At 29.0% G+C, this 27295-nt stretch overlaps 3 protein-coding genes across 6 annotated transcripts; all 3 read right to left on the bottom strand.

Moving 5' to 3' along the window:
- Positions 1-1284: 1284 nt before the first annotated feature.
- LOC113864368 lies at positions 1285-4791 on the bottom strand. 2 transcript variants are annotated; one of them, XM_027497991.1, is made up of 4 exons: positions 4603-4791; positions 3761-3995; positions 3472-3576; positions 1285-2471 (listed from the first exon to the last, which is right to left on the bottom strand). In XM_027497991.1, exons 2-4 carry the CDS (start codon positions 3942-3944, stop codon positions 1732-1734), a joined length of 1029 nt encoding a protein of 342 aa, XP_027353792.1. In that variant the 5' UTR covers positions 3945-3995; positions 4603-4791; the 3' UTR covers positions 1285-1731. The 2 variants fall into 2 exon arrangements, with proteins under 2 accessions (XP_027353792.1, XP_027353793.1); XM_027497992.1 differs by lacking the exon at positions 4603-4791 and adding an exon at positions 4146-4166.
- Positions 4792-8847: 4056 nt separating this feature from the next.
- On the bottom strand, positions 8848-13002 carry LOC113864369 (probable tocopherol O-methyltransferase, chloroplastic). Its single transcript, XM_027497993.1, has 6 exons — positions 12792-13002; positions 12546-12715; positions 10722-10826; positions 10323-10526; positions 10057-10159; positions 8848-8951 (listed from the first exon to the last, which is right to left on the bottom strand). Exons 1-6 carry the CDS (start codon positions 13000-13002, stop codon positions 8848-8850), a joined length of 897 nt encoding a protein of 298 aa, XP_027353794.1.
- A 7606-nt stretch (positions 13003-20608) lies between these two features.
- LOC113864367 (probable tocopherol O-methyltransferase, chloroplastic) lies at positions 20609-23699 on the bottom strand. 3 transcript variants are annotated; one of them, XM_027497987.1, is made up of 6 exons: positions 23155-23699; positions 22492-22661; positions 22210-22314; positions 21811-22014; positions 21545-21647; positions 20609-21079 (listed from the first exon to the last, which is right to left on the bottom strand). In XM_027497987.1, exons 1-6 carry the CDS (start codon positions 23525-23527, stop codon positions 20976-20978), a joined length of 1059 nt encoding a protein of 352 aa, XP_027353788.1. In that variant the 5' UTR covers positions 23528-23699; the 3' UTR covers positions 20609-20975. The 3 variants fall into 3 exon arrangements, with proteins under 3 accessions (XP_027353788.1, XP_027353789.1, XP_027353790.1); XM_027497988.1 differs by having other exon boundaries at positions 20639-21079; positions 22210-22302; positions 23155-23665; XM_027497989.1 differs by lacking the exon at positions 22492-22661 and having other exon boundaries at positions 20639-21079; positions 22210-22319; positions 23155-23665.
- Positions 23700-27295: the final 3596 nt, after the last annotated feature.

Here is a 27295-nt window from a genome sequence, read left to right as displayed (position 1 = left end):
TTACTGATAACTTGCTTTTTCTTAATAAAATAGGATGTAACAGCCTCGTGTACAGGTTGATAGGAATCTTAGTAGTTTGTGTAATGCTGTTCATAGGAATCTTAGTAGTTTGTGTAATGCTCTTGTCCTGATTTTCAAGCAGGAAAGATGGAAATTTAGATAGCTGAATGTTGTGTTACACGTTACAATAGTTACAATAATTCTTAAATGCGATGTAATATGAAATCCTCGTTAAGTTCTGATATTGCTGCAATTTAGGATTGGTTGGTCCAGATTACCTGAAAACAGTAGGATAAAAGAAAAAAGTTTCACCCCATCAGCTATTAACTGATCTATGCTACAGGATTTTAACATTATCTTAATTTTTTTATTACTATATACAAGTAATGCAAAAATAAACACAAGTTATTTTATTTTATTTACTATTTTAATTTGTACAATACTACACAATGATAAAAATTTATATATAGTAAATTTTTATTATAAAGTTAATATAATTTAATGCATTAATATTATTAAAATTTATAATTTTCAATAAAAAATATTATATATAACTTCTTATTAGGTGAAATATTACATACATTAGAAAAACTGTTACTATTTATATTATAATTTATTTGTTAATATAACATTTTAGATATAACATGATAAATGTCACATTTTTTAACTTACATGTTTGATTTAAGAAAAAATATATTTTTATCAGTCCTTTATTTTTTAAGATTTTTAAAGATATGCTAAAAGCAAAGATTTGTAGGGAGAATAAAAAAGGTAAATTTTATGGTTATTTATAAAAATAAGACATAATTCAAAATTATTTTCTTAAACTAAATGCTTTATATTTTTATTTTATATTCTTATTCCAATAGTCGTACTTCCCCATCCTTTACGCTCCACGCCCAATTGGAACGTAACTAATTTCTAACAATTCTGAGCAATTCGTGTAGAAAAAAGGGAAATGGTCCTTAACCTCAGCAGAATTCATTTTGTAGAATTAAAAATTTTGAAGAACGATAAATAAATAAAACAATTAATAAATCAATGCCAACAATGTTGACCAAATTTTTCTTAGTGATCAATGCATTGAGTCTGAATTTAATAATTCTTTGTTAACAGACAATTTGTGCTTTGGCTAGCAGTGTTCTTCCCCACAAGAAAATTATACCTAACACGGCCCCTCTCGGGAAAGGAGTGTGTCTCGCATTTCACGGGTTAACTTGAATGTATAAACTTTAAACTAATCCACAATATTAACATATCAAAACAAAAAAGTATGTATGACTTGGTTTCAACAAAGGATAAAGTGTCTATTTCTTTCTAAACACTCATTCTATTTTGGTTGTTAGGCTAACTTCTGCGTCACAATTATTGTGTAGGCACCACCACCATATGTCCAACCGATGGACTGTCAATGCCAACCAACTCAAAGCTTACCCCAACATGATCAAGTCGGCAAGAAACTACCCATTGATAGGAAAAATGTCATTTTGACATATATAATGGCAAGTCCATACTTGAGATAATAATCAAGAAAAAAGAAGAGTAATATTTTCTAAGACCGAATGCATTCATCTTGTCATTTTGATTGAATACCCAGTCCTCTCGTTCATTCCTCCGCAGCACACATTGCACAAACTAGAAATATATTTGGGTAATTACAGAGAAAATAAAGAATGAGGAAGACAGTGAAGATTTGTCAAATGTAAACCAAAGTATTCACAAACTTGACACCTACAAAATATTAGGCAGCTGAGAATCCAATCTCTGCTGCAATTCCCTGATCTTCACAGACAGTTCTGCCTTTTGCTCTTTATAGCTCTGGAGTAAGTATTCTTTTCCTTCAATTACCTCTTTTAACTCTCCTACTTGCCTTTTCAGTAACTCAATTCTCTCCTCATCATCCTTTACTTTTTCAGGGGTATCAGAATAATTCTCCACATCAAGATGCCCATTTGAATGGCCATTTCTACTTTCAGCGGACCAAGCTGTGACTGTGGATAATTTGTCACGGGGAACATGTCCAACACAGTGATCTGCAATTGCTTTCCTTAGCCTTTGGATCTCTCTTTCAGAGTCAAATAAGTCCCTGTTTGCAGCATCAAGCTGCAATTGCAAATGAGAAGAAAGCCCCATTTGGGCATTGAGTGAATTTTGCAATTCAGCCATTTGATCTTGCATCTCTAGTATCATATCATCTCTTCGCTTCAGTTGTTGCCGCAGTTTCTGTATGACTTCGCGCTTACTAAAAATATCAGAACCAGATTCTGATACACATGGTGAATCTGAGCAGTTAGAATGATGGAATGGCTTTGAAGGCAATTCAAGACGATCAGGAGAGCATGCCCAGACTACACCATTTTCCTTGCTAAATTCGGCAGCAGTAGGAACAGTCACCAAAGGGAGAGCCCTGTCAAATTCATTCAAAATCTGGCCATTTGGTGGGCATTTTAGGTCCATAGTACCTCCAGTTCCTGTCCAAAACATTGTGACATATTAAAAATCTAGGACATGTACAACATGAAACAGAACAAGAAGCTCAAATATTTGAGGCTACGCCATAAATGAAAGGAAATAGAGGAATAGTATCATAGAGGATGCAGAATCAGATTTGCAAACTACAATCACCAATTACTTGTGAATGACTCATGTACAAAGTTGACAGCGTTTCTCAGACAGCAGTCAACTTCAAAAGGAAGCCCATCAACAAGTTACAAATTAAGTAAATCCAGGTTTGCTTTAAATGTCTGAGCTATTTGTGAAGTTTGCATCTCCTTGCTGGAAAACAAAAGAATATCTGCCGATACCAAATAAAAAGTCTCTCTATCTCCAGATTCTCCACAACTGCAATTATTCTATGGCAACAAAGATCAAATATCAAGTGCCGCCTAGATTGCTGAGCTAACCTTTGATTCACGAAGTTTAGCTCATCTACTTAATTATATATTCCTGTTTCCATTCCAAACCTATCTTATGACTACAGATAAAAGGTTGCATCTACACACAATTTTGTACATCTCCAACTTTTTGTAGAAATTGTTTATGTTATTGGCACATCTAACAATGTCATTCAATAGGAGTGCTAATGATGTAGAATGGGCACTGGACACAGGTACTAAATATATAAGATGTGAATAGAACTAAAGGAAAGAGACAAGTAATATATTTGATGAACAATAAACATCATAACCCATCAAGGACGCAGATGAGTGGAAGAAGCTCCACAGACACTACAGATAGAAGAAATACACTAAGATAAGGAAATCAGTGAACAATCTTTGTAAATACTAAAAAAAAAACAGCATAACATCCTATAAGCGAACATTAAGACATATTCAACATAATTTGAAATTCAGAAACAAATTTTTCTTGACTGAAAAAGAAAATTTCTATAGAAGTACAAGAACACATACAAACAACAACCTATCATCAAAACTCAGCATACCAAAAACATCTTTGAAGCACAAATTAAACCTGAAATGCAATTGAAGCATCCAAGATTGTCTTGCGTTTGGGAATATCCATTAGACTGCATAAAGCAATCTGCAGAGTTCCTTGTGTTGGGTGCTTTTCCATTTCCTGAAGTAACAAAAAAAATATGAAAGTTAGAATCCACCATAGACCAAGGACACTTCTATGCCATTCAAATTACAGAACCTTATTCACTATTACATTTATTTTCCTTTTCAGTCAAGAAGAATTAATTAGAAGGGAGGGGAAATACGAATGGGAGGTTGTTGTCCCCCCAACAGTATATAAGGACCTTTTTGGATAGTTGTAGCACTCTGCTTCGGCTTTGAGTCAAGTGCCTGCTTCAACTTGTAACCAAGGCGAACTGATAATGTACTCAACAAAGCACCAGCGGCAATAAGAAGCCAGTTAGGGCCTTCAACTTGAGTATTGTTTGCTTTATGAGCTCTAGACACCCCATTGGTTTGTGGTTTCATTTTAAGAGCTAAAACAACTGAACCAAATGTTCTGGGATGTCCAGGAAGAACCTGCAGAAACAATTGTCAAAGTCTCATTACCACACATTGAAAGATCTATAGGCCCAACAATACACACACAACCACACACAATAGAAACTTTACAAATTTCATTTTTATATTACCTTTCAAAATTCAGCATAAAAAAAAACACAAACTTACCTTCGATATTTGTGATGTATATTTATTCTTCTTCCCCTATTTGAGGCTATATCCATCCCCACCGTTTTCTTCTCTGGTCAATCAATTAAACTCAGTACAACTGTTCAACTTAAACCAGATTTTAATTTTAGGCTAACATTAAAATCACAGACACATTGGTTGGAACTGTTATAAAAACACAAAAAGCACAACATGCACTTCCCCTCAAAGATCTCAACCATTTCCGACTCTTAACCCCTTCTCGTCCTTTTCTCCTATTTCATGCCTTAGATCAAACATTATCATCACCCATACTGAATCAATCTCGAAACTCTTCATCAGAAAGCAGCGCCGTTTCTAAAACCCAATATTTAAAGGAAAATAGATAACGGAGAAGAAAAACAAAAAAGACAAAGAGAAGGGAAGGTAGAAGAAAAAGGCAGAGAGAGAGAGAGAGAGAGAGAGAGAGAGAGAGTACCCGGGAGGTTTAAGAGCACATGGCAGTGAACGATGAAAACAGAGTGAGAGTGGAAGGAGCGAAAATGGAAGGGTTTTTGTGCATAGAGGAAGTGCGGCTAACGAACTGAGTCAAGAGACAGTGTGGGAGAGGGTGGGAGAGAGAGTGTGTGTGTTGGAAAAAGAAATATTTGACTGGTAAAAAAGAAAACAAAATATTGAGATAAATGAATACAAAGATGCGAAAAAAAAGAAGAATATTGTTATAGCTTCCAGGCTACAAACAACCTCAACAAAACATACTTTATTCGGTGTGCAACACACATACTTATACACCCTCTTTTCCCTTTTTCTTTTCTGTTAAAATCATTCTATGCACAAAATTTGGTCACTAATGTATCAAACAATAGTGTCAGTCTACCCCAATACATGTGCATGTTAATTTTTTCAAAACTTTTGCATTTTGACATTTAAAAGGTACTTAGTAAAATATTTTTTTAATCCAGTTATTAATAAATTATTATATCCCTTAAATATATTAATTAGAGTACAATTATTAATTTATTACTCATGTATATAGACAAAAAAATATTGACAGATATTTCCCCCAACTTATCCTTAAACTAACCAAAGGAAGGAGATAAACATGCATATATATAAAAAAAAGAGTCTTAGGCTATCAAGGATATTATGATTCCAGGACAAGACATTCGGATTTGTCCCAGAATCAAAACCATTCATTTTATTTTTTGTTAAGGCAGGAGACCCTGGATCTAGGTGGGAATTTGAGGAATGACGGGTCCAAGTCCAACCTCACTAGGCTATAATAAGACCACTGGCCCGAAACAATTTTTTAATAGTTTTTTCTTGACAAAAAAATTTGAAAATTGTTACATCAAACTTAATAAAGAATTAATGTACCATTAAATAAGAAACTTGTTAAATCCAAAGATGTGCAACCTTTCCTGGGAAGACATATACCACTCCCCTCTTTCTATTGTCCTATTTTAATATTAAAACATTTCCCCAAAAATTAATGTCTTATACATCTCAGCAGCACTTTGCATATGATTTAAATTCCTATGTTTTTGTTCTGTCTAACTGGAGTTTAGTTGTATCACCATACTTTAATTTCTCCAACCTGTACCTAGCTAGTCTTTCTCCCTTCTTTCGGAGCAAACAGGGAATTCATTACTTCATAATTGCTCATTTATGTTTAGTTTTACATTAAATAGCCATTATCGTGCTTATTTTCTCCAATGCATAATTAATTAATTTTCTGTTCTCATACAGAAATGTTAAGTGCTTTCATCACCTATCATGGATATTAATTCGTTACTGATGTGAGTCTGGTTTAACTCTAGGAGAACTTTTTCCTTTGACTTTCTCCTTTTTAGGACAATCTTGGCAACAGTTTGTTCAATCTCTTTTGAAATTGTTACTTTGCCAAAATCCTAAGAATTGAGAACCGTGTTAACCGAACCTTATTTATGTAATTGGAGTTGGAGTAGGAACCAAAATCAACTTCTAACTGAGGAATAATAGATGCAAACGTGCATGAAAAAATATTATTAGATGAAAGGGAAAGATCTGGCACAAAGCACAAGCAAGGGATCGCAATATAGATAAGTTTTTCAATCAACGAGCTTCACAGAAAGTTTATCACTAATAAGGGTGGCCAAATCATTATTATCCAATAGATTGTTGACCATCCAACTTCTCTGATTGTCCGTCCAAAATATTCCGCGACAAGAAGATTAAGGTTAGTTTCATCGTAATTGACACAAACTTGAGGCCAAGTAAGCAAACAGCAGCAACTTGTCTTATCTAATTTAGGCAGGGATGGATACACTTTGGCCAAGGTATTATAATGTCTGTTTTATACTCATATTTTAAAAAATTATCTAACATGTTTTTATAATCACGAGGTAATAATTTTAATCTACATAACAGACTTAAACAAATGTCCCAAGTCATCATACACATTCTCATTACTTATAATTTAGTTAATTAAAATATGATCTCTTTACTCTATTTTTAAATTTTTTATAAAACATTAATACTATTATAAAAAAATAGTATTAATTAAAAACACATTCAATACGTTGCAAATTTATAACAAGTATAAAAAACACAAATGCAATATAAATTTGAGCGTTAAGGTACTAAAGACAAATTAATATTATAAATTACAATACTATTCATTTAAAGTAAAAAATATATTTAAAACTCCATAAAAAAAAAACACTACAGCAAATTTTCAGCAAAGCTAATTCATGGAGTTGCAAGTCTCAGCTATGACTTTCCAAAGGTCTGCCAAAAAATATACAACAACAATAGTTAGTTACATATTATAAGTCAAATTAAAATAAATAATTAAATTGTTTTATCTCATTATTAGTATGGAGTCTCAAAATTTTTATAATTATTTATCTTTCATATTTAAATATAGTTTTAGTCTAATAACACCAATAGAAACTAAAACATTTAAAAAAGTTAAAAATTAAACTATATCATTAATGTTTTGTTTCGGTGAGAAAGAAATAGAGAGAAAACAAATATAAAGAATGGTATATTTTTTATTTGGTTAAAGAAAAAAATGAATATAGATACTATATAATATATATACTTATATCCATATCTATACAATTTTATAAATATATTTATCTGATTATACTGTGAATTTATAATAGAACAATCTTCACTTGAAAATATATTAATGTTGAGTGACCATCCAAGTGGTTAATTAGTTTTGAGATTTAATCTTGTACATAGTCATAACATAAACAATCCAAAGGTAAAGAAAAGGAAAATATTTTCATTGTGCATAATAAAAACATTTTAATATGGGGGAATGAAGAATAGGATGGATTTAGTTCTTACAAATCTAAGATACATATAAAGTGAGAGTTTATTCACTTTTAATTTAAGTTTAAATATTTTATAAATATAAATAACTTTAACAGTTCATAAATACTCAATTTCTCACTGTATACATATTTATTTTAGAATAATTAAATAGAAAAAAAAAATACTACAACCAGCAAGATAACATTTTTTAGCAAAATATGATTGATATCCTAACCTTTATATTATAACAATAAAAAAAATAAAGAATAAAATTTTGATCAAGATGGTATAAAATTTAAAATAAAATAAAATAAAATAGAAAGTATTATTGTCGTTTCGGGTCAAATGGAGGCTAGAATTAGCATACTTCTTTTCTTTTATTTTACCCCTCTCAAACTCATGACGGGATAAAAATAAGAGAAAAAAATACATGTTTGATTTTTTTTAACAACAGTTTTTTTTAAAAATAAAATATAATATAAATTTGTACTGTATTTTATTTTTAAAAATATAAAATTATTTTTTAAAAAATAAATATGTTTTTAAGACTTTTTTATTCTGTTTTGGTTTTTAAAAATAATAAAAATAAAATTTATATTAACCTGTGAATTTTATTTATTTTACTTTTAAAAATAAATAAAGTATGTTTAATTTATTTTTTAAAAATAAAATAAAATATAAAGTATTATATTATATTTTTAAAAACAAAAAAATATTTTTAAAAAAGAAATCAAACATGCTCAAACGAATTTTCAATTTCTTTGAACGATGAAAGAGAAAAAAAGAAAAGTAATTTTTTTTTAGCTCTATCATTTGAAAAACTTACATAGAGAGAAACTGAGAGAGAGCACACAAGAAGGGAGAGGGATATGAGAGGAAAAGAGTTTAGGATTTTTTATGAATAAAATAATTAAAAAATATTTATATAATTAAAAATATGAAAAATATAAATTAAGAAAATCTATGATGATAAAAAATTAAATATCTAATTTTTTTATAATTATTTTTAATATATATATACACTTTTTTCTTACTCATTCAAACAAGTAAAGAAAGATTTTTTTTTCTTATTTCAACCCATCTATTTATTACATTTTTTCACTTTATTTCTCACCTCCTATTTTTTTTTCTCTCTTTCTCACATTATATTCAAACAAAGGGTAAGATTTAACATGGTCCAAACCTCTATCTTAATTTTTTGGGGGCATTTGATTTTTGGATTCCTTTTTTTTTTTTAATCTATCAAAATAAATGACCTATGGAAAACCTGTTTCATTTTAATATTTAATAAAATAAGAGTAACGACATTTGCATAATATCTTCTCGATCCCAACATCTTTTACAACAAGGAGAGAAAAAGGAAGTTTAAAAAGTATATAGAAAAATATCAATGCTATGAAAATAATCCCACCTCCTTTTATTTAGGCTTTCGACATGTAATGATGGCAAACTTAATTAGATCCTTCTTGTATCCTTTTATCATCAATGGCATAGCCAAAGCTCCCTTTACGGTTTTTAGTCCTGAATAAGAGAGACAAAACACAAATAAAAAAGTTCAAGAAGTTCCTACCCAAAGCCAACATAGTTAGAAACAGTCAAGAAATTCTGCAAGGAAATTCAAAGTTTGCCTTGGCAGCAGATATATGATTTTCAATTGTTAAAAAACATTTAACCTTGTTTGTTTTCAAACAATTACATGACTTTTTTTTATTTTTCAGTACATATTTTCAAATCAAATTGATTTTTTCCCTCTTTCATTACCTATTTATTCAAAGAAAATTTTGCTTTATTTATTTTCTTTAATTAATAATCAAATTTAGTCTATCAATATTAAAGACGATGGGATATTGAAAAATCTAGAAGTCACCAATAAACTTAAATATATTCTTATTTTTATAGCATTTTATTTTAGTACCTCCATTTTTTTTATTTGTGTATATTTTTTTAAAATTTTGGTAGTTGCCTTCATGAATGTAGCTGATTAATAGTCTATCACATATATTTTTTTAAAGTTGAGTCAATGAAAAAAATTAATTTATAATGACCGGAAATATAATTAAGGCAATAAAAATTTATCAATTAAATTAATTTTTTATATTTTTCAAATTTGGCATTACATTTTCAATGCCTATTTTTATTTTAATTACCAATGGTAAATATTCTATCAATTGAACTAGCAATTTTTTGTATTTGTCTTTCTCGCTGGTTAGTTATAAAATTTCCGAACTTTCAAGACCTCACTAGTAACAATCCTAAAATCTTCTCAATACTGCATCAGAGACGAACCTGAGTTTTTTTATTTATAGGTAAATAGGCATTTTTCTATGCTTTTTTATTAAGGAGCCTAGCCAAAGTTAAGGGTAAACTTTCTGGAATCTCCTTCCATTTTCACTTCTCATCAAGAAATTAAATTGAGTCATTTATATTCCAATAAGCATTTTCAGGTAAATGTCATTCAAGTGGTACATATTTTAATCTAGTTCATTAACTGAACAAACCAATTATTTTCCTAGCTAACCACAAAGGTTACTGAGTATGGAAATAATTATCAATGAAATAAGATTTGCGATAGGAGATGAAAGTAGTTTTGTTTATAAATGCAATATGAATTAATGTTGAACTTCACCGCTGCGAAAGAGTGAAGTGAGACCCTTCCATGTCAATGCTGAGCGTATCACTGCTGGCCAAAAAGGAGCAACAAAGGGAGACCAATCTGCTGTCTTAATATCCTAAAAAGCAAGAAAGAAAACTTACATGTTAAAATAGAAACACACTTGAACTGTGTACTTAGTGATTGTGTTCGTGATGAGTAGAAGACAGGCAAGTTTTCAAATTGTGGAAGAAAAAACTTAGTAATCTGAATTCTGAAGATTGCACCAAGGCATTGAGTACCTGAAGTGACAGGGATTGGAGCAGTCTGACATAATCAGAAGTTGAAGACCATGCTGGAAGGTAATAAGCATCGCATATCCTCTTCAAAAGATCTTTCTCCCACGGATGTAAGGAATCTTCAGCAGGGCCAAGATCCCTGTGGCACCATGTTACTATTATTATGGTTCCACCTGGTGCTGCTACCCGAGCTAACTCTCCAACAAACTGTCAGTAGTGTATGAAGCGGGAAACTCAGATGAGATTAATTTCCAGCACAAAGAAGAGGATAAACAAAAACATTCAAGTGTATAATCAATGCAAAGGCAATAAGGCAATAATGGCTAATCTGGTGTCAGAAATAATTGAGTCCAATTCAATATCACAAGTAATACTATTAATTATTGGAAGAGTTATTGAAACCTTTGCTTTGTTAGGCATATGCTCTCCACTCTCCATGGACCACACTAAATCAAATTGCCCATCGGGGAATGGTTGCTCTACAGCGTCAGCCACTAGAAAGGAAACCTGCACTTGCAGATACATGAAAGCGTGTGATTTGTACACTCCCTTCACTCCTTTTCTTTTCTTTTCTTTTATTGTTTTCTATATTTATATATGTTCCAAATTTTGGTAATTTTAGAAATCTAAGGTTCATTTAATTTTTTTAACTTCACCCTTATTTAATAATACAGATCATATTTTTAATTAATCACTTAAAAATCACTTTTTTTTATCTATTAAATAGTATTTTTTTTAATAAAGAGCAACAAACAAAATAGGTAAAGTTTAAATAAAGGTATTGTAGTCAAGATCAGCTAATAGTGGTTTTATTAAAGGATTATTTAAAACATTTTAAAACAGAAATTTTTATTAAAAAAGGAAAATATTCATTATATAAAATATAATAAATGCTTTTTTAGTTGTTTTTATTATTATTGGATGCTTGAAATTAATTCTAAAGATTAATGTTAGTCAAAGTGTATAAATAATTCTTCAACTTCATTTCTTTTGTTATTTAAATAAATATCCATTACATTAAAAACACAAAAATATAATAAATATTTTTTGTGTTATTATTTTATTACTTTTGGATATTTAAAATGAGCTCTAAAAGTTGCTGTTATATGTTTGTCTTATTCTATATTTTATACATGAGGATGAATTTCGTCGATATAAAATTTGGATGAGATTACGTCTATGAGTATATTTGGAGCTTTTAGCTTAATGATTTATGCTTTTAAAAAATGAAATTGAGATAAATGATACAAAGTGGAATGAAATATATAAGAATAAAATATAATGAGGTTAGATTGAAATATAAATGATAATAATAATAATATACTTAAAATACTACAAAAATAATCTACTCTTAAAAAGTTTTGTTTGACTTTTGAAATACACTGGATTTTTTTATTATTTTAAATAATACTAATAACACATTTCTAGCATATTTTTTATGATTAATTAAAATTTATTAAAAATTTTAAAAAATAATGTATGATTCACTTTTAAATTTATATTTATATTTTATATTGTTTTAATTTTTAATAAATTTTAGTTAATAATAAATATTTTATATCATTCGTCTTTTATCTATTGTGAAATTTTGCAGCTCATATTTGCATTTCACGGCTTTGAAGGCCGGAAATAAAAATGGTGGGCTCCACTGAAATTATTGAATTTCACTCTTTAATTCCAAATGAAGGAAGTGAACAAAACTTTTCATGTTTCAGTCTTTATATATTTATTTCAGCCCACTGCATTTCATTCCATGCAAACGAGCCATTGGTTGATAAAATAGTAGAGTTGGTTGGTGAAACAAGAAATAAAAGCTTAAAAATTGTCTAAAGTAAGGTTAAGTTTCTAAAAATTAATTACTAGTTCATTTTATTTTATTTTTAACCTTTTAAATAATTTACCATCACAATAATCTTATTCTTACAAAAAGTCTCCTTTACTCCACCACCTCCCTTATTTATTAATTGATTTATGATAAAATAAATATGTAATTATTTAATTAAAAAATCGATAATAAATAAATAAGGAAAAGAATCTATAATAATATTTCTTAGATAAATATACAATTAATTTTATCTAACAATTATAATTCAATTAGTTAATTACTATAAACTTTTAAATATAAATTTTGAAGTAACTTAGAGATAGAGACTACAAATTTATTATAACTTTGAGGTAATATAAAAGAATTTTGGGCGGCATGCATAAAATGTGTAAGAGAAAGACCTTGTCAGAGAATCCTTGAGCAGCAGCAATAGCATTAGCTCTTTCAGCTTGAACAGGACTCAGAGTGATGCCTACGCTCTTTGCCCCATACTTTTTGGCCAGGTATCTCGTGCTGCCCCCTATGCCACACCCAACATCAACTATACTCTTGGGCCATGTGTCACCCTCCTCTGAGTTTCAGAAATAAATTATAATATTATATTTTTAAAATAACTCAGAAAATATAACAGATGGTAAAAACAATACCAGAAAGAGCAGCAAAACGAAGGGACTCCTCGATCATTCGGATCTGAGCATCTCGGTGATCCGAAGCAGAAACGGTCGAATTAGGGTCGTAAAAGCCATGGTGCATATGATCACCCCAAATGTCCTCCCATATCCTAGACGACTCGTCGTAGAACTCCGCGATTCCCCTCTGCAGTTGCTTCTCCCTCTTCTCCTGTTGCTCCAATGCCATCACTTCAGTTGATTGGCATAGCTAACAGCGGTATCCATGAAGCGTTTTATAGACAATTCTTGAACAAAATAGTAAGAAAATTAAACTTTATAACCCGTATATATCCATATATATCATCACCAGGACTAAACCCCGAATGCCCATCAACTAACTCATGCATGTGATTAAACTAACTCATCCTCAATTATTTTTGTTAGTTTCGAAGGTCTGCATTTAATTAAGTAGCTAGCTAGCTTATCCCACTGTGTACTTCTGTTTCTCTCGAAATAAGTTAGAAAGCTTTACATGGGAATTTACTTCAGATATTATAATTAATACCGTTCAAGTTAAAATAAATGTATATTTATATAAATTTTAACGCAAAATCAAACATTATTTATATAAAGATTTTGGTAAGTTCAACTCTTAAGACTCAGAATAAACACTTAAGAATAATAAAATTTTATTAAAAATAAAAATATTTATTATATTTTTATAACTTCAATATAATAATTATATATTTTTTTATAATAATTTTTTATTTGTAGATGTTTAAACTCAACTTTAAGGTTAAAATTAATAAAACTCTTTTATATAAATAATGAAGCATATTAATATATAATTCTTTAATAAGACTACTTAAAAATACTAGCTGTATAAATCTACAGTCCGTTAATAAATTAGTCATAATATTTTTTGTAATAACTTTTTATTACAATACTTCTTTTAAAAAAATTTGCATTACATTACACTCTATTTTGTAACTCTTACTGAAAATTTGTATAACTTTTTTTTTTCTAAATTAAGATAATCATATTTAAATTGACTATGATCTAATATTATGGTTGATGACAATTTATATTAGAATTTGTTGAGATTTAAACTCGATTTTTGTAGAATTTTGCTACAAATTTAGTACTACTCTAAATATTTGAATTTTCTCCAACTTTGTTAACCTTGGCCGGCTCCTGGTTAAAACCCTTATCTATAGGTGGTGCTCAAGTCAAGCTTGGGATATGAAAAACGTGTAGATGCATGACAACGATGGAACCATGGTTGGGCTCCACATAACTCGTCAAGCTACATAAGTTTAGTGGTCCATGGCTGTGTTTCCCCATTCACAGGTGTCATGCCACAAAAAAGAAGGAACACCTATCGTTGCTTCGCTGTGTTCTTGTTTTCACTTCTAACGTAAGGACTCATTTGCTTCATCGTTTGTTTGGAAAAGAAGAAAGGAACCAGAGGGGGAAATATATTTTTTGGTTAAAGAGAACAATGTTGATTAGAAAAGTTAATTTTAATTAAAAAAATATCAATCTATTAAATGCAATTAGAATCTCTGTGTTTAAATTAATCATAATTATACCAAGGGATCATATGATGCATGAAATTAGAATTGGAGTTCAAACTGAAATTTTAATTCTAATTCTATCATAATTAGAATTGCTTTAAAATAATATTTCTACGTTTAACGTATTTAAATAATTAAAATTTAGAATATAAAATTAAAATTCTAAGTTAAAATCAAATTTTACAGTATAAATGTAAAATTTAAATTTTTAAAAAATAATTTAATTTTGCATTAAAATTTTATTTAATAATTTTTTAAAAAATAACGTGTTAATTAAAAATACAAAAATAATTATTAAATAATTTGTTAAAAATGATATAATTAAATAATAAATAATTTTTTTTTAAAATTATGATATAATAAATTTATTTTTTATATTAATTTATCATTAAAATTTAATATTATATTATAAATTTGATGAAAATATATGAATACTCATAGATATAATTTAATTATCAAAATTTAAAATAAATTAAAAATATCATCCTTAAAACATAAAATATAAACTCAAAAGTATATAATATTTATTAAAAAAAAAAAGACAATAAAGAGAGTAAAATTAGACATATTGTCAAATTGATCATTTCTTGATTTGTATAAAGATTCAAGATTTCCTAAGTGCATTAGGAATATCTTTAAACGACTCATACTTCCTTGAATCACCCATCAAAATATTATAAGCTTGGAGCAATTCTAATTCTTCTAAGTATGTTACTCTTAAAAGTTTAGTGAAGATTTCTTCAACACTTACCTTAATAGTATAAGATAAATAAGTCTTGTTGACAGTGTCAGCCACATGAGAAACAACAGATAAAAAGGGATTATTAGAGCAATTTCTCTTTTTTTAAAAGATTTGATTGCTTAGTTACATGTAGTGTAAATTCACGCATATTACATAATGGGTCCTCAAAATATTTGCATCAACATTATTTTTATTATGTTCCTATTTAATATCTTTCTTGGCTTCAACACTAGTCTTAGCACCTTCTCCTGTAGCACGATCTTGTCACAAATAATTGCTAAATCTTTCTAATTTTCAATTTCTTTGTATCTGTAACTACTTACTTCTGGATGAGATTGAAAATAAATAATACCAAATAATATTAATTCAATAAATATATTAGTATAAAAAATTGGAAAATAAAAGAGAGACTAAGCTTAAGTTCATGATACATTGACAAGATTGTTCTTGACCTTTTTGAGACCCTAGACAAAATAGGAAATTAGGGCTCCTTAAAAAAATTATAAAATGTAATAAACAAAATAAAATTATATATTAATAATTTTATTAAAATAATACATTTTTTAAGTGGCTATAATTTTTTCTAATAAAATTATATAAAATTTTTTTTTTCATTCAAACAACTCCTATATTATAATTAACTACAAAAATGCAAAAAATCATAAAAAAATAGGTTCTACAAGCATTCTGAGATGTAAAATTATTAATGATAACATTACCATTAATGTTTTTTAAAAATTCTTTATCAATTGATAAAATTGTGAGACCATTCAACGTATCTTGTGACATTGATGACTTTAAGTAGGTTTTGATTAACTTTAACTCTAAAAAACTTCTTTCAGTTCATGATATAATCTCCGGGACCGTAAAATAAATTCTATAAGTGATTAAAACATTTAGATAATAATATGAAGATTTGACAAACTCAATAACTGTTTAAATTTTTTGGAGAAAACTAAAATTTTTCATGAGTTTTAATGTTAAGAATGGTAAAATTTTGTAATTAAATGAATTTTTGAGTTTTCAAAAGTTAATGAGTTGAACGTTTATAGCAAGTGAGATGCGAGGAATTAGAATGTCTTTTTTGTTTTTTCTATTTTTTCCAATTGCAAACTATAAGAGCTGAATTTTTTTTTAAGTAAAAGTAGGACACGATTTTTACTTTGGGTCCTCTTTTAAGCTTAGGCCCTAAGAGATCGTACCTTTAAACTACCCTCAAAACCGAGCCTGTACCTTGATATAGTCTTCCTAAACTTGATCACTGTCAACCTTCACCATGTTGCGTTGCCAATCCCAACCAAAGCCAATGCTGCCAAGCATACTAGCAATGATAGAACAATGTTTATCCTAAGTTTTAAGGTGAGACACAACATTGTCCTTAGTGATTAAAAATCGCATTGTTCTCTTATGCCATTTATAATTGTAGAGTACACAACTGGTTTCCATCTATTAGGTACTTTATTTCCTATTTTATGTTGTTCTCAAACTATTTAATCTAATTAGCATAGATCTTATTAAAAACTACTTTCACTTGTCATGTTCTATAGCTTCGTTTGTAGGGGGTGAGTATTTGATATATTCTTTGGTTAGACCAATAATTGTTGTTAGAACTTCACCAAAACATCTACTAATAGTCTTTATGAAATGAATATAAGTGTCTCTCAGAACTCTTATTTTGAGATCATGAGTTAAAATAAATAAAAACGTTTTAATGGATTCTTCTACGCTTACATGACAAGTATCATGTAGTTTTCCTTTTTCGTACGTAAATGTTGCAAAACTAAAAAAAAATAAATTTATTTAGTAAGACGTAATTGATTATAGTAATTTTTATCAGTCCCATGATATAATCCCCTCAAAAGTATACTTCTTTTTGTATCTTTATCACTCTCCTTTATTGGCTTTCTATGTATATTTGTTTGTTTATACTATAAAGCTATTGTAGCCATTGTAATAACTGTCACATTTAGCCCTAGTTTTTTTTTTCTCTTGTACTCTTCATAGTTCTTGAATTAATTTATAAAATTTTTTCTGACATCTAATAATTCAAGAAAAATATCAAATAATTTATCATACAATTAACATAAACAATATAATTTGCATCAAGTGCATAAAAACAATACAATGCAGTTTGCTACAAGTGTAGAAAGTGCATAATAGCAATACTATACAGTAATGTAAAATATTAAACATTTAAGAAATGTAAAAAAGTAGAATGAAAGAAAAAGATGTAAAAGAAGAAAAGGAAAAACAAGAGGAAAAGAAATAGAGAAAAATCACTTTTATTAATAATCAAAGTCAAACGAAGAAGAAGAGAATAGAGAAAAAAATAAGAGAACATAAGAAAAAAGTGGTATTGATAATCAACATAAAAGTTAAGTTAAAAGGAGAAAATAATATAGAAAAATAAGAGAGCATAGGAAGAGGAAGAAAACTACATAAGACAAAAAGAAAATAAAAGAAAAGGGAGAGGAAGAAAGTACTTGAGAAAAAATAGGAACCACGGAAATGAAGAAGAACGATACGTGAAAGTGAATTTGTGATTATGATATTAAGAATTCAACTTTCAAGCCAATTTATTTAGTTGTCATATAATTGTTCCACAGAATTAATCCATAAAATTATAATTCTAATTCCAAATAGACATTCAAACATAATAATTAAAATTTTGAAACTCAATTTCAATTTTAATGTCTAATTTTATATTCAATTTCGTACATTAAACAAGTACTAATAGATAATTAACTTAAATGTTATATATATATATATATATATTTTAATAGGATCATAAAGTTATACCTTGCATATAGAAAAAGTTCACACTAAATAAATTAGTCTCGTTACATTGAAGATATGTGTAGTCAAATATAATTATCTTTTAGTTTTATGATGAAAAGTTAGAAAATTTTAAATTAACATGTTTTACATTAAAATTAATCGCAATTATATTTTTACATTAAAAACTAACATGTGATGAGAAGTTAGAAATTTTCAATTTTGTCAATTTATTTAATTCAACATTTTTAATTTATATTTTTTAAATTTATTTTGTTAAATTTTATACTTTTTTTTTACCTTTTTTATTGTCTCATTCATTATATTTTTTCTTTTTCAATATTTTTAATTTATATTTTTAAATTCATTTTGCATAAATTTTATACTTTCTTTTGTCTTTTTTTCTTTTGTCTTTTTTTATCGTATCATTCATTATATTTTTTGTCTTTTTTTATTTGTATCTCTTTTCTTTTCACTTTTTTTTACCTTAGACAATGGCTCGTGAAAAACATTATCCCAAAATTTATTTACATACTTGTTCGATGGACAAATGTACTTGTCAAAAATTAATAAAAAATTTTAAAATAAATTCTAAAATTGTTGTCTCACAAGAACAATGAGTCAATGATTGATTTTCAATTATTAATAATGTAAAATTAAACATTATAATTCAAGATTTAAAAATAATTATCACCAGATCTCAAAAGTATTACAATGCACGTCTTTAGTAGAAATTATAGAGAAAGAACCTAGAGCATAGGGGTTTACTCATTCAATCATTTATGTTTTTTTTTTTAATTAACTATAGATTTGATTTCTTTGTAACTACCAATCATTTATACAATTACTATTAATATCCAATGGTCATGCAATATTAATATTCTTTTCTCTAAATTAACATCTTCAATGGTCATACAAAACATCAGTTAGAAAAAACATGAAAAACTTATAAACTTGATAATCTAATAACGATTGGAAGATAAAGATTGATTTGATCCACCTAATCCTTTGTCTCATTTTATCTTTCAGATCCATTAATTAATCGAGGTACAGTTGCCTGACAACGTAATTAATTAGAGTTATGTTACAAATAGCTAATTCACAACACATAATAAAGCACAGTAAGATAAACACTAATCACAAACGGAAATCAAACCTAAATTTAATCATCAAAATTTCATAAAGTAATGAAGAAGGGTTCTCATAGTCCTAGTTATGGATTTAGTTATTCATGCTGAAGAAAGAAACTAAAGCAAGTGTAAATATACCCATAAACAAAGATGAAAAACAAACTAGAAAGAAGATTCTGTTCTTCAAGTCTGATTGCTTGAAGTTTCAAATCACCCAAAAATGTGCTAGAGATCCCATGCATAAGAGATGAGGGAGTTAAATAGAAACTCAGAAGTGGTGTAAATTTTTTTATTATGAGTTGCTACCCCGAGGCCTTCTTTTATAGGGTTTTAAGCCCCTAAATCATGTTGAGTGTGTGATTTGCATGGGTGAGCACGACCATGCCAGTTGGATGCATGATTGTGTTTATACTGGAAACATAGGCGTGCCTAATCGCATCATGGCTGTGCATGTTAACAAAACATGGACTTGCTAATAAGAGAAGATTGGTCGTGCATGATAGTTAAGCATGAACGTGTTGATAACTGGAGATTGGGCATGCATTATTTTTAGTGGCCTAATTCTCTTGAAATTGTGCCTAAAATGTCCATAAGTCCTTTGAATCTTCATACATGTCATCTACAACACTTAACGAGATAATTAGTGTAAAAATACATTCAAATCAATAATAAGTGCCTATGAACATGGTAGAAAAATATGTCAAAATACAAACTTATCAATACTCATTTATATAATAATTTACTAACACAAATAACGCAATTCCACATAACTCATAATCACAAGGAATAGATAGAGTTATAAGTGAATTAAATTACCATATAAATTATTTAAATAAACTGAATAAATAAGTTTAAATTTATTTGTTTTGTGTTCACAGGTTATTTATTTTCCTTTACATATTATTTTAATTTATGTTATAAATTAAGATTTTTTTTATCATAATCTTTTTAATAATTGTAAAAAAATTCAATTTATAAATCAAAACTAATATTTTTGTTTTCAAAATTTTAAACATAACGTAAAACAAAATTCTATAAACAATAGTTAATGAGAAATGTGTTTTTGTTCTACAGACATTCTGTTCTTTCTTATAGACAAAAGACGGCCTAATCAATATCAACCAAGGGATTGTTGACCATCCTCCATCCACAAGGCTTTACTTTGTTTTATCAACAAACAGGCGAAGGACAAGCCAGACAGCAACCACAGGTTCGTATCGATTTCTCTCCTTTTTCAGGACTTTATTTTATACAGCCCCTCCAAATTTCAATTCTAAAATTAATATTTTGAAATTTTTTTAATATATTCTACAATTAAATTGTCAGAAGACTCCAAAAAACAGATGCCATGAATAAAAGAAATTTCCTTTTTGGGTGACCGTCAAAGTGGTTAGTCTTGTGTTTTCCCACCAGATGGCATGAGTTTAATTCACAAGTAGACAATCCAAAAAGGAAAGAAAAAGAAAATACTCGAGTCATGTAACAAAGAACTGTTGAGCATAGTGTGGGCACATCATAATACGGGGAAACATATGACAGGAAAAGAAGGGAGTAATCCACAACCAAGTAGGGGAGAACAGCATTTTTTAACATATCAATTTCCTAACTCTACTTATAAACGATAAGAAGACTGAAGGCTAAAATTTTGATCGTGATGGAATAACAGTCTCGATTCAAAATAAAATAAAACATGTAATGAGGTATTATTGTCTTTTTTGTTCAAATGAAGGCTAAGCAAGACCTTCCATTCAATTTCACCCCTCATGCTCAAAAGGATTCCACATGGCCCAAGTCCGTATCTTGATAATTTCTTTTTAATTTTATCTTGATTTATTCGATTCTATGCTTATGTCAGAAATATTTTAGAACATAAACGAAAAGGAAGATATCGGTAAATCCCAACCCCTTTAATTTCTTTTTCTCTTGTTTCTGAACTATCAGAATAAATGATATGCTGGAAACCTGTTTCATTCTATAAAAATAAGCCTGCCTTCACTTATTTAGGCTTTCGACACGTAATGATGGCAAATTTAATTAGATCCTTCTTGAATCCCTCTATCATCAATGGCATAGCCAGAGCACCTTTTATGGTTTTTAGTCCTGTCCAAAAAGTAACAAAACACAAATCAACAAGTTTAGCAAGAAGTTTCAAGTTCGGGACAAAATTATAACAAGGACAAGTCAATAAATTCTGCAAGGAAATCCAAAATCCGCCTTGGCAGCAAATATTTAATTGTTCAAAAAAAAAATTCGTGCATAATAAAGTTTTTTTTTTTTAAAAGAAAAACGAGTCTTTTTCTTTGCTCTAAAGAGTAGAATAATTTAAGCATACTTTTCTTTCACATATTTACATATCTTCCTTTGAACATTTTTTCATGCGTGCTTGATCGGTTCACTATGGAGCCTAGTCAACATGAAAGGAATATTTGATAGAAGTGAAAATGGAAGGAATGTAGGTAACCTACCATTTTTCAACCTTAATTATCATCAACTATGTTATTAGATGTAAGGGTTATTGAGTATGGAAATAATTATCAGCGGCATGATAACAGGTGTCGAGCTTACCACTACGAAAGAGTGAAGTGAGACCCTTCCATGTCAATGCTGAGCGTATCACTGCTGGCCAAAAAGGAGCCACAAAGGGAGACCAATCTGCTGTCTTAATATCCTAAAAAGCAAGAAAGAAAATTTACATGTTAAAATAGAAACACACTTGAACTGTGTACTTAGTGATTGTGTTTATGATGAGTAGAAGACATGCAAGTTTTCAAATTGTGGAAGAAAAAACTTAGTAATCTGAATTCTGAAGATTGCACCAAGGCATTGAGTACCTGAAGTGACAGGGATTGGAGCAATCTGATATAATCAGAAGTTGAGGACCATGCTGGAAGGTAATAAGCATCGCATATCCTCTTCAAAAGATCTTTCTCCCACGGATGTAAGGAATCTTCAGCAGGGCCAAGATCCCTGTGGCACCATGTTACTATTATTATGGTTCCACCTGGTGCTGCTACCCGAGCTAACTCTCCAACAAACTGTCAGTAGTGTATGAAGCGGGAAACTCAGATGAGATTAATTTCCAGCACAAAGAAGAGGAGAGACAAAAACATTCAAGTGTATAATCAATGCAAAGGCAATAAGGCAATAATGGCTAATCTGGTGTCAGAAATAAATGAGTCCAATCCAATATCACAAGTAATACTATTAATTATAGGAAGAGTAATTGAAACCTTTGCTTTGTCAGGCATATGCTCTCCACTCTCCATGGACCACACCAAATCAAATTGCCCATCGGGGAATGGTTGCTCTAGAGCGTCCGCAACCTGAAAGGAAACCTGCACTTGAAGAAACATAAAGGAAAATATTATATATTTATATTAGCTACATGTTAATAAATTGTAGTTATTAAGACGCTTGGTGAGAAATACAGTAATATTCTTTGACAATTTTGTACAGCATGCATTAAGTGTGTAAAATAAGATAAACAAAAAATATGGCGACAATACAAATACCCTGTCAGCCAATCCTTGAACAGCAGCAAGAGCATTTGCTCGTTCAGCTTGAACAGGACTTAGAGTGATGCCTACGCTCCTTGCGCCAAATTTCTTGGCCATGTATCTTGAGCTTCCCCCTATGCCACACCCAACGTCAACTATACTCTTGGGCCATTTGGCAGTGTCCTCTGAACACTCAGAAACAAAGTACTGGTCAATAGCCAGTTTCAAATCACTAAAAGTAACAAGAACAAGAATATTACAATTATTATTGTCATTATTTAACGTCGATGATACTGTTGAGCCATTAGGTAGGGTCCTCTGACTGTGAGCACTCAGAAACAGGCTAGTAGACAGTATTCAGCAGCCAAACCATTCACAAAAATAAAAAGAAAAAGCATAACTTGAATTCCAAATCCAAATGAAAACGATTATTATTACTTAACATCTCTTGACAGTACCTATAAACGCATCCGAAATTCTCTAAACATAATTCTTTTAATTTATAACTGAAATCATTTTGTTGAGGAAGTTCTCACACAATCGATTCAATTAGATGTTCTGAAGTCTAATACAATTTTAGTGAATCTGAATGTATTAATATTTAATAATTGCAAAGACAGTCAATAAGAAGGGTAGAAAGCAGAGTAGTAGTAGTAGTAGTTGGTATAAAAGTAGTACCAGAAACGCCGGCAAAACGAAGCGACTCTTCGATCATTCGGATCTGAGCAGCGCGATGATCCGAAACGGAAACGGTCGAATCCGGGTCGTAAAACCCGTGGTGCATATGGTCACCCCAAATATCTTCCCATATGGCAGACGACTCGTCGTAGAACTCAGCGATTCCCATCTGCAGTTGCTTTTCTTCCTTCCGGTGCTGCTCCAATACCATCTCCTTCATCCCAGAACTTGCTGCTGATACTCGAATGGAAGTCCGATACCCGGGTCCGACCCGGATTCTGGAGAAAGTCATATTCTTGATCGGGAGCTGTGGGGATTGGGTACGAAACGTGTGGATGCATGACATTGGTGGGTTGGTTGTCCCCATAGCCATTTTTTCCTCCCCAGTCACGGACACGGGTGGTCAAGCAACTATAAATAGCAAAACTTGAGTCTTGTTATCAATAGAATCTGTTGCCTTACACGGCTCAACATTTCAAAACATTTCTGTGGATGTGACTCCATTTTGTGGATTTATATGCTGCCCAACATGGAGAGTGTCGTGTGCAGAATGAAAAATTTTTCTTTATCTTTATTCCTCAAAAATAAAATTTTAAATATTAATACTTAATATTAATAAATCCCAATAGATTTAGCTTTTATTATTAAAAAATATTAAAATTGAATAATAATTTGTCAATACATATAAATTAATAACATTTTAAAAATCTTTAAAAAATAATTCACTTTTACTTTTAACTTTTTGAGATTTTTTAGCTTTAATTTTCATTTCTTTTGTTTTTCTTTTGGAAATTTATCCATCTCATGTGGCAGTTGTAATGACATTTGAGATGAATGACAAGCTAAAAGTGGTGAGCACCGTAGATGAAAAGCAAAAGAAATCCTCTCTACTTAATGACATTTATCCAAACTTGCTATCACATTAGAGATCCAAATCTAAAGTTTGCTTCCCTTACATCTGAAAACTAATTTATATCTGGTTCGTTTGAGTTGATTTGATGTCTATGACAAGAGAAGTTGTTGCATTGACAGTGTAACAAGTAGATCTAGATCTTAGTAGTAAGGTAAAAAAAGAAGAAGATAGATAAGTTTTCAAAGAGAAAGACAAATAAGATGAAAAATATTGATGTTCAAAAATATGGAAAGGCAAAAGGAACAGAGATCTGAATTGCAAAAATTATTTTATATTTAGAATAAACTATAACGTATCACTTAATTTAATGTTTTTATTATATTTTAATTTTTAATAATAAAAACTAAAATAATTAACCACTCTTAAGAGTATAAGAAGAATGACATTTTAAATTTTAAATTTTAAAGATTGATTTGATAAATAATATACATTTTCAAATATTAAAGTAAATATTTATTCCTTTAACTAATTATCTTTGACAAATTTATTGGTGTGTAAATTTTTAATATTATTAATTAATTAATTTTTTTAGTAATATTATAAAGTTTAACTTCAGTTGATTTTTGGGTATGTAAAATTGTTATATTATTAATTATTTAAATGATTTTTTATAAGTATTAAATAAATTTTATCAAATATTTTAACTTATTATAAAAACATGTATTTAGTATTTTTATATTTTTATCGTGGGTAAATATACATTAGAAAAATACTAATTATTGAGCTAAAAAAAATACTAATTAAGTTATATTATTAGTATCATATTTGAATTAATTATTATAAAGTTAATAATTCTTATAATATTATTAATATTTTAATTATATTATTTATAAAGTATAGTTAAATATATTTTTTATCCTACAAAATTATTATATCTTAATTTTTATTATTATTTTATTTTATTCTTTTCTGATAATAGGAAAAGTTTTCAAAAAATCGTTATTAATAATTTTTTTATATGTATTAGTCGGTTTGAATTATTGATAATTTTTAATATTTTAATTTTTAACATTTTAATTTTTAACAATTTTTAGAAAAATTATCAATAACAATTTTTGATTATATATATATATATATTTGTATTATAACTTTTTTATTTTTATAATTTTAAAATCTTATATTTAAGTATATATTATTTTTTAATACCATATAAAAATAAAAATAAAATCCTCCGAGGGATTTCTGGATTTTTCGAATCTAAGAAGCGAAACAGAAAATCCTCCTTCTGCTTCAGTACCAATCCCAATTGACCACTAGAAATACGCAACTTATCGAATGAAGACGATGATTGGGCTCCTCGTCACCACTCACAAACGGCCACGTCGCCATATGAAGGAAAACTATCCTTGCTTTTTTTTTTTCTGATTCCTTCTCAGTACATACTTTTCCAGCTTCTTGTCATTCATTTCCGAGAAATGCTAAGAGTGCTTCAAAATTTAATAAATATAAATATAAATACAAATTATTTCATAAAATTAAGGAAGACCCGTTGTTGCTTTCTCTGCTGTCGTTTCTACCCTAAGTCCCTATCCCCGTGTTACTATGAAGAATGTTTCAGAAACTTTTGCCGTACACGTCACAACCTTTTGCCTCACCCGTCGAACTTACAGTATTTTTTTTTTTCTTTTTATCTCAGCAAATTCTAATCATCACTGTTCGTTACAACACTAATTGGGATAATAAAAATGAACCCATATTTGATAAAAAGTATTTTCGAAAATAAAAACATAAAATTATTTAATATTTGTGACTTGGTCTATATAATAATTTTTCTTTTACATTAAATATTTTTAAGTGTTAGATGTGTTACTATGTATGTTTAAATATAATGTATTTAGCTTAATATATATTATTTACGCTAGGAAATACTTAATCCGTCCTAACCAAATAAAATAAAAAGACATTTTTATTCTTGAAAAATTAAAAACTTATAACCATGTAGTCTCTTAAGATTATAAGTGCAAAGCACTTTTATTTTATATTTGTTTGAGTTGATGGTTTTGGGATTGAGTTACTAATAATTTTGTCCATGATAAAATTGATATGAAATTTTTTAGAGACTAATTATATGTTAAAAATAAGAATTGCCTGGAGTACCTTAAAAACCGTTGATACTAAGACCTTAAGATACGCTTCAAGATAGCTTTTCTTGAATTGTAGAGAGAAGGATCATTTGCTCCTTTTTGCTAGGTTTCCTTAACCTGATTTCCTTTTCTCGTAGCGCTGCTCCATCTATAGGAGTACTTTTAGAGACGTGCAACAGATTTTACTAGGGCTGTTGCCCTCAGTCCTATTGGCTTCAACAAGAAGTCTTCATGGCAAGGGTGGAAGTGGAGAAAAGATCCATAGAAGAGGTAGATCTACTACTTCAAAGTAAGAAGAAGGTCAAAATGGAAGCCGCGATTACTCATAAAGAGTCAAATAATTGTATGCAGGAATATCCTCACTGTTCTTTTCCTCCAAATTAGGTTCCTTCTAACCCTAGCTCTCCGATTTGCATGTTGTATAAGGATAAAGTTCTTGTTTCAAAAGAAATAAATATGGTCTTAGGTGATGAGGAAATTGTTAAATCTGTTATAGAGGAGCTTAATATTTCCCCAGAGAGCGAAGATTCCAACTTAGATAATGACAAGACCAAAGATTTATGTTCTGAAATTAGAATATCTCTAGAGGATTACGAGCAATGGTGCTTGATAGACGATGCTGAGTCGCTATCAAAACAACTAAGTTTCAATAAGGATTTTGCAGTATAGACCTCAACCTAGGTTGATTCCTAGAGATACATCTTCAGTTAAATTCAATTTTAGGTTCTTTAAAAATAATATGAGTAAATTTTAGGGGTTTAAAAACTGTGAATTTATTAAATTAAATTACGAACAAATTAAAATTGGGTAGAAACAAATTAAGAAATATCAATCCAAAGAATACTAAATACGTGTAACTCCGATTATCACACAATGTAAAGATTTTAATTCGAGTTTGAACGTTTACCTAATTCAATTATTAATTCAATCAAATAACGTAATTGCACTAGATCATGAATTAAATCAAATTATCATTTAACTTGACCCGAATTAATTATCAAATTAGAATATCAATCGAATCCTAATTTAAATTCTAACAATAGAAAAGTTAATCACAATCACAATATACAAACCTGAGGTTAGAGAAAAAGCGAACAAACTCAAAACAATTTGGCCCATAACTCTAATCGGAATTACAATGTTT

The sequence above is a fragment of the Abrus precatorius genome, unplaced genomic scaffold, assembly GCF_003935025.1.
Source record: "Abrus precatorius isolate BTA unplaced genomic scaffold, Abrus_2018 Scaffold4, whole genome shotgun sequence".
NCBI lineage: Eukaryota > Viridiplantae > Streptophyta > Magnoliopsida > Fabales > Fabaceae > Abrus > Abrus precatorius.
This window is presented reverse-complemented; position numbering and strand designations above follow the sequence as displayed.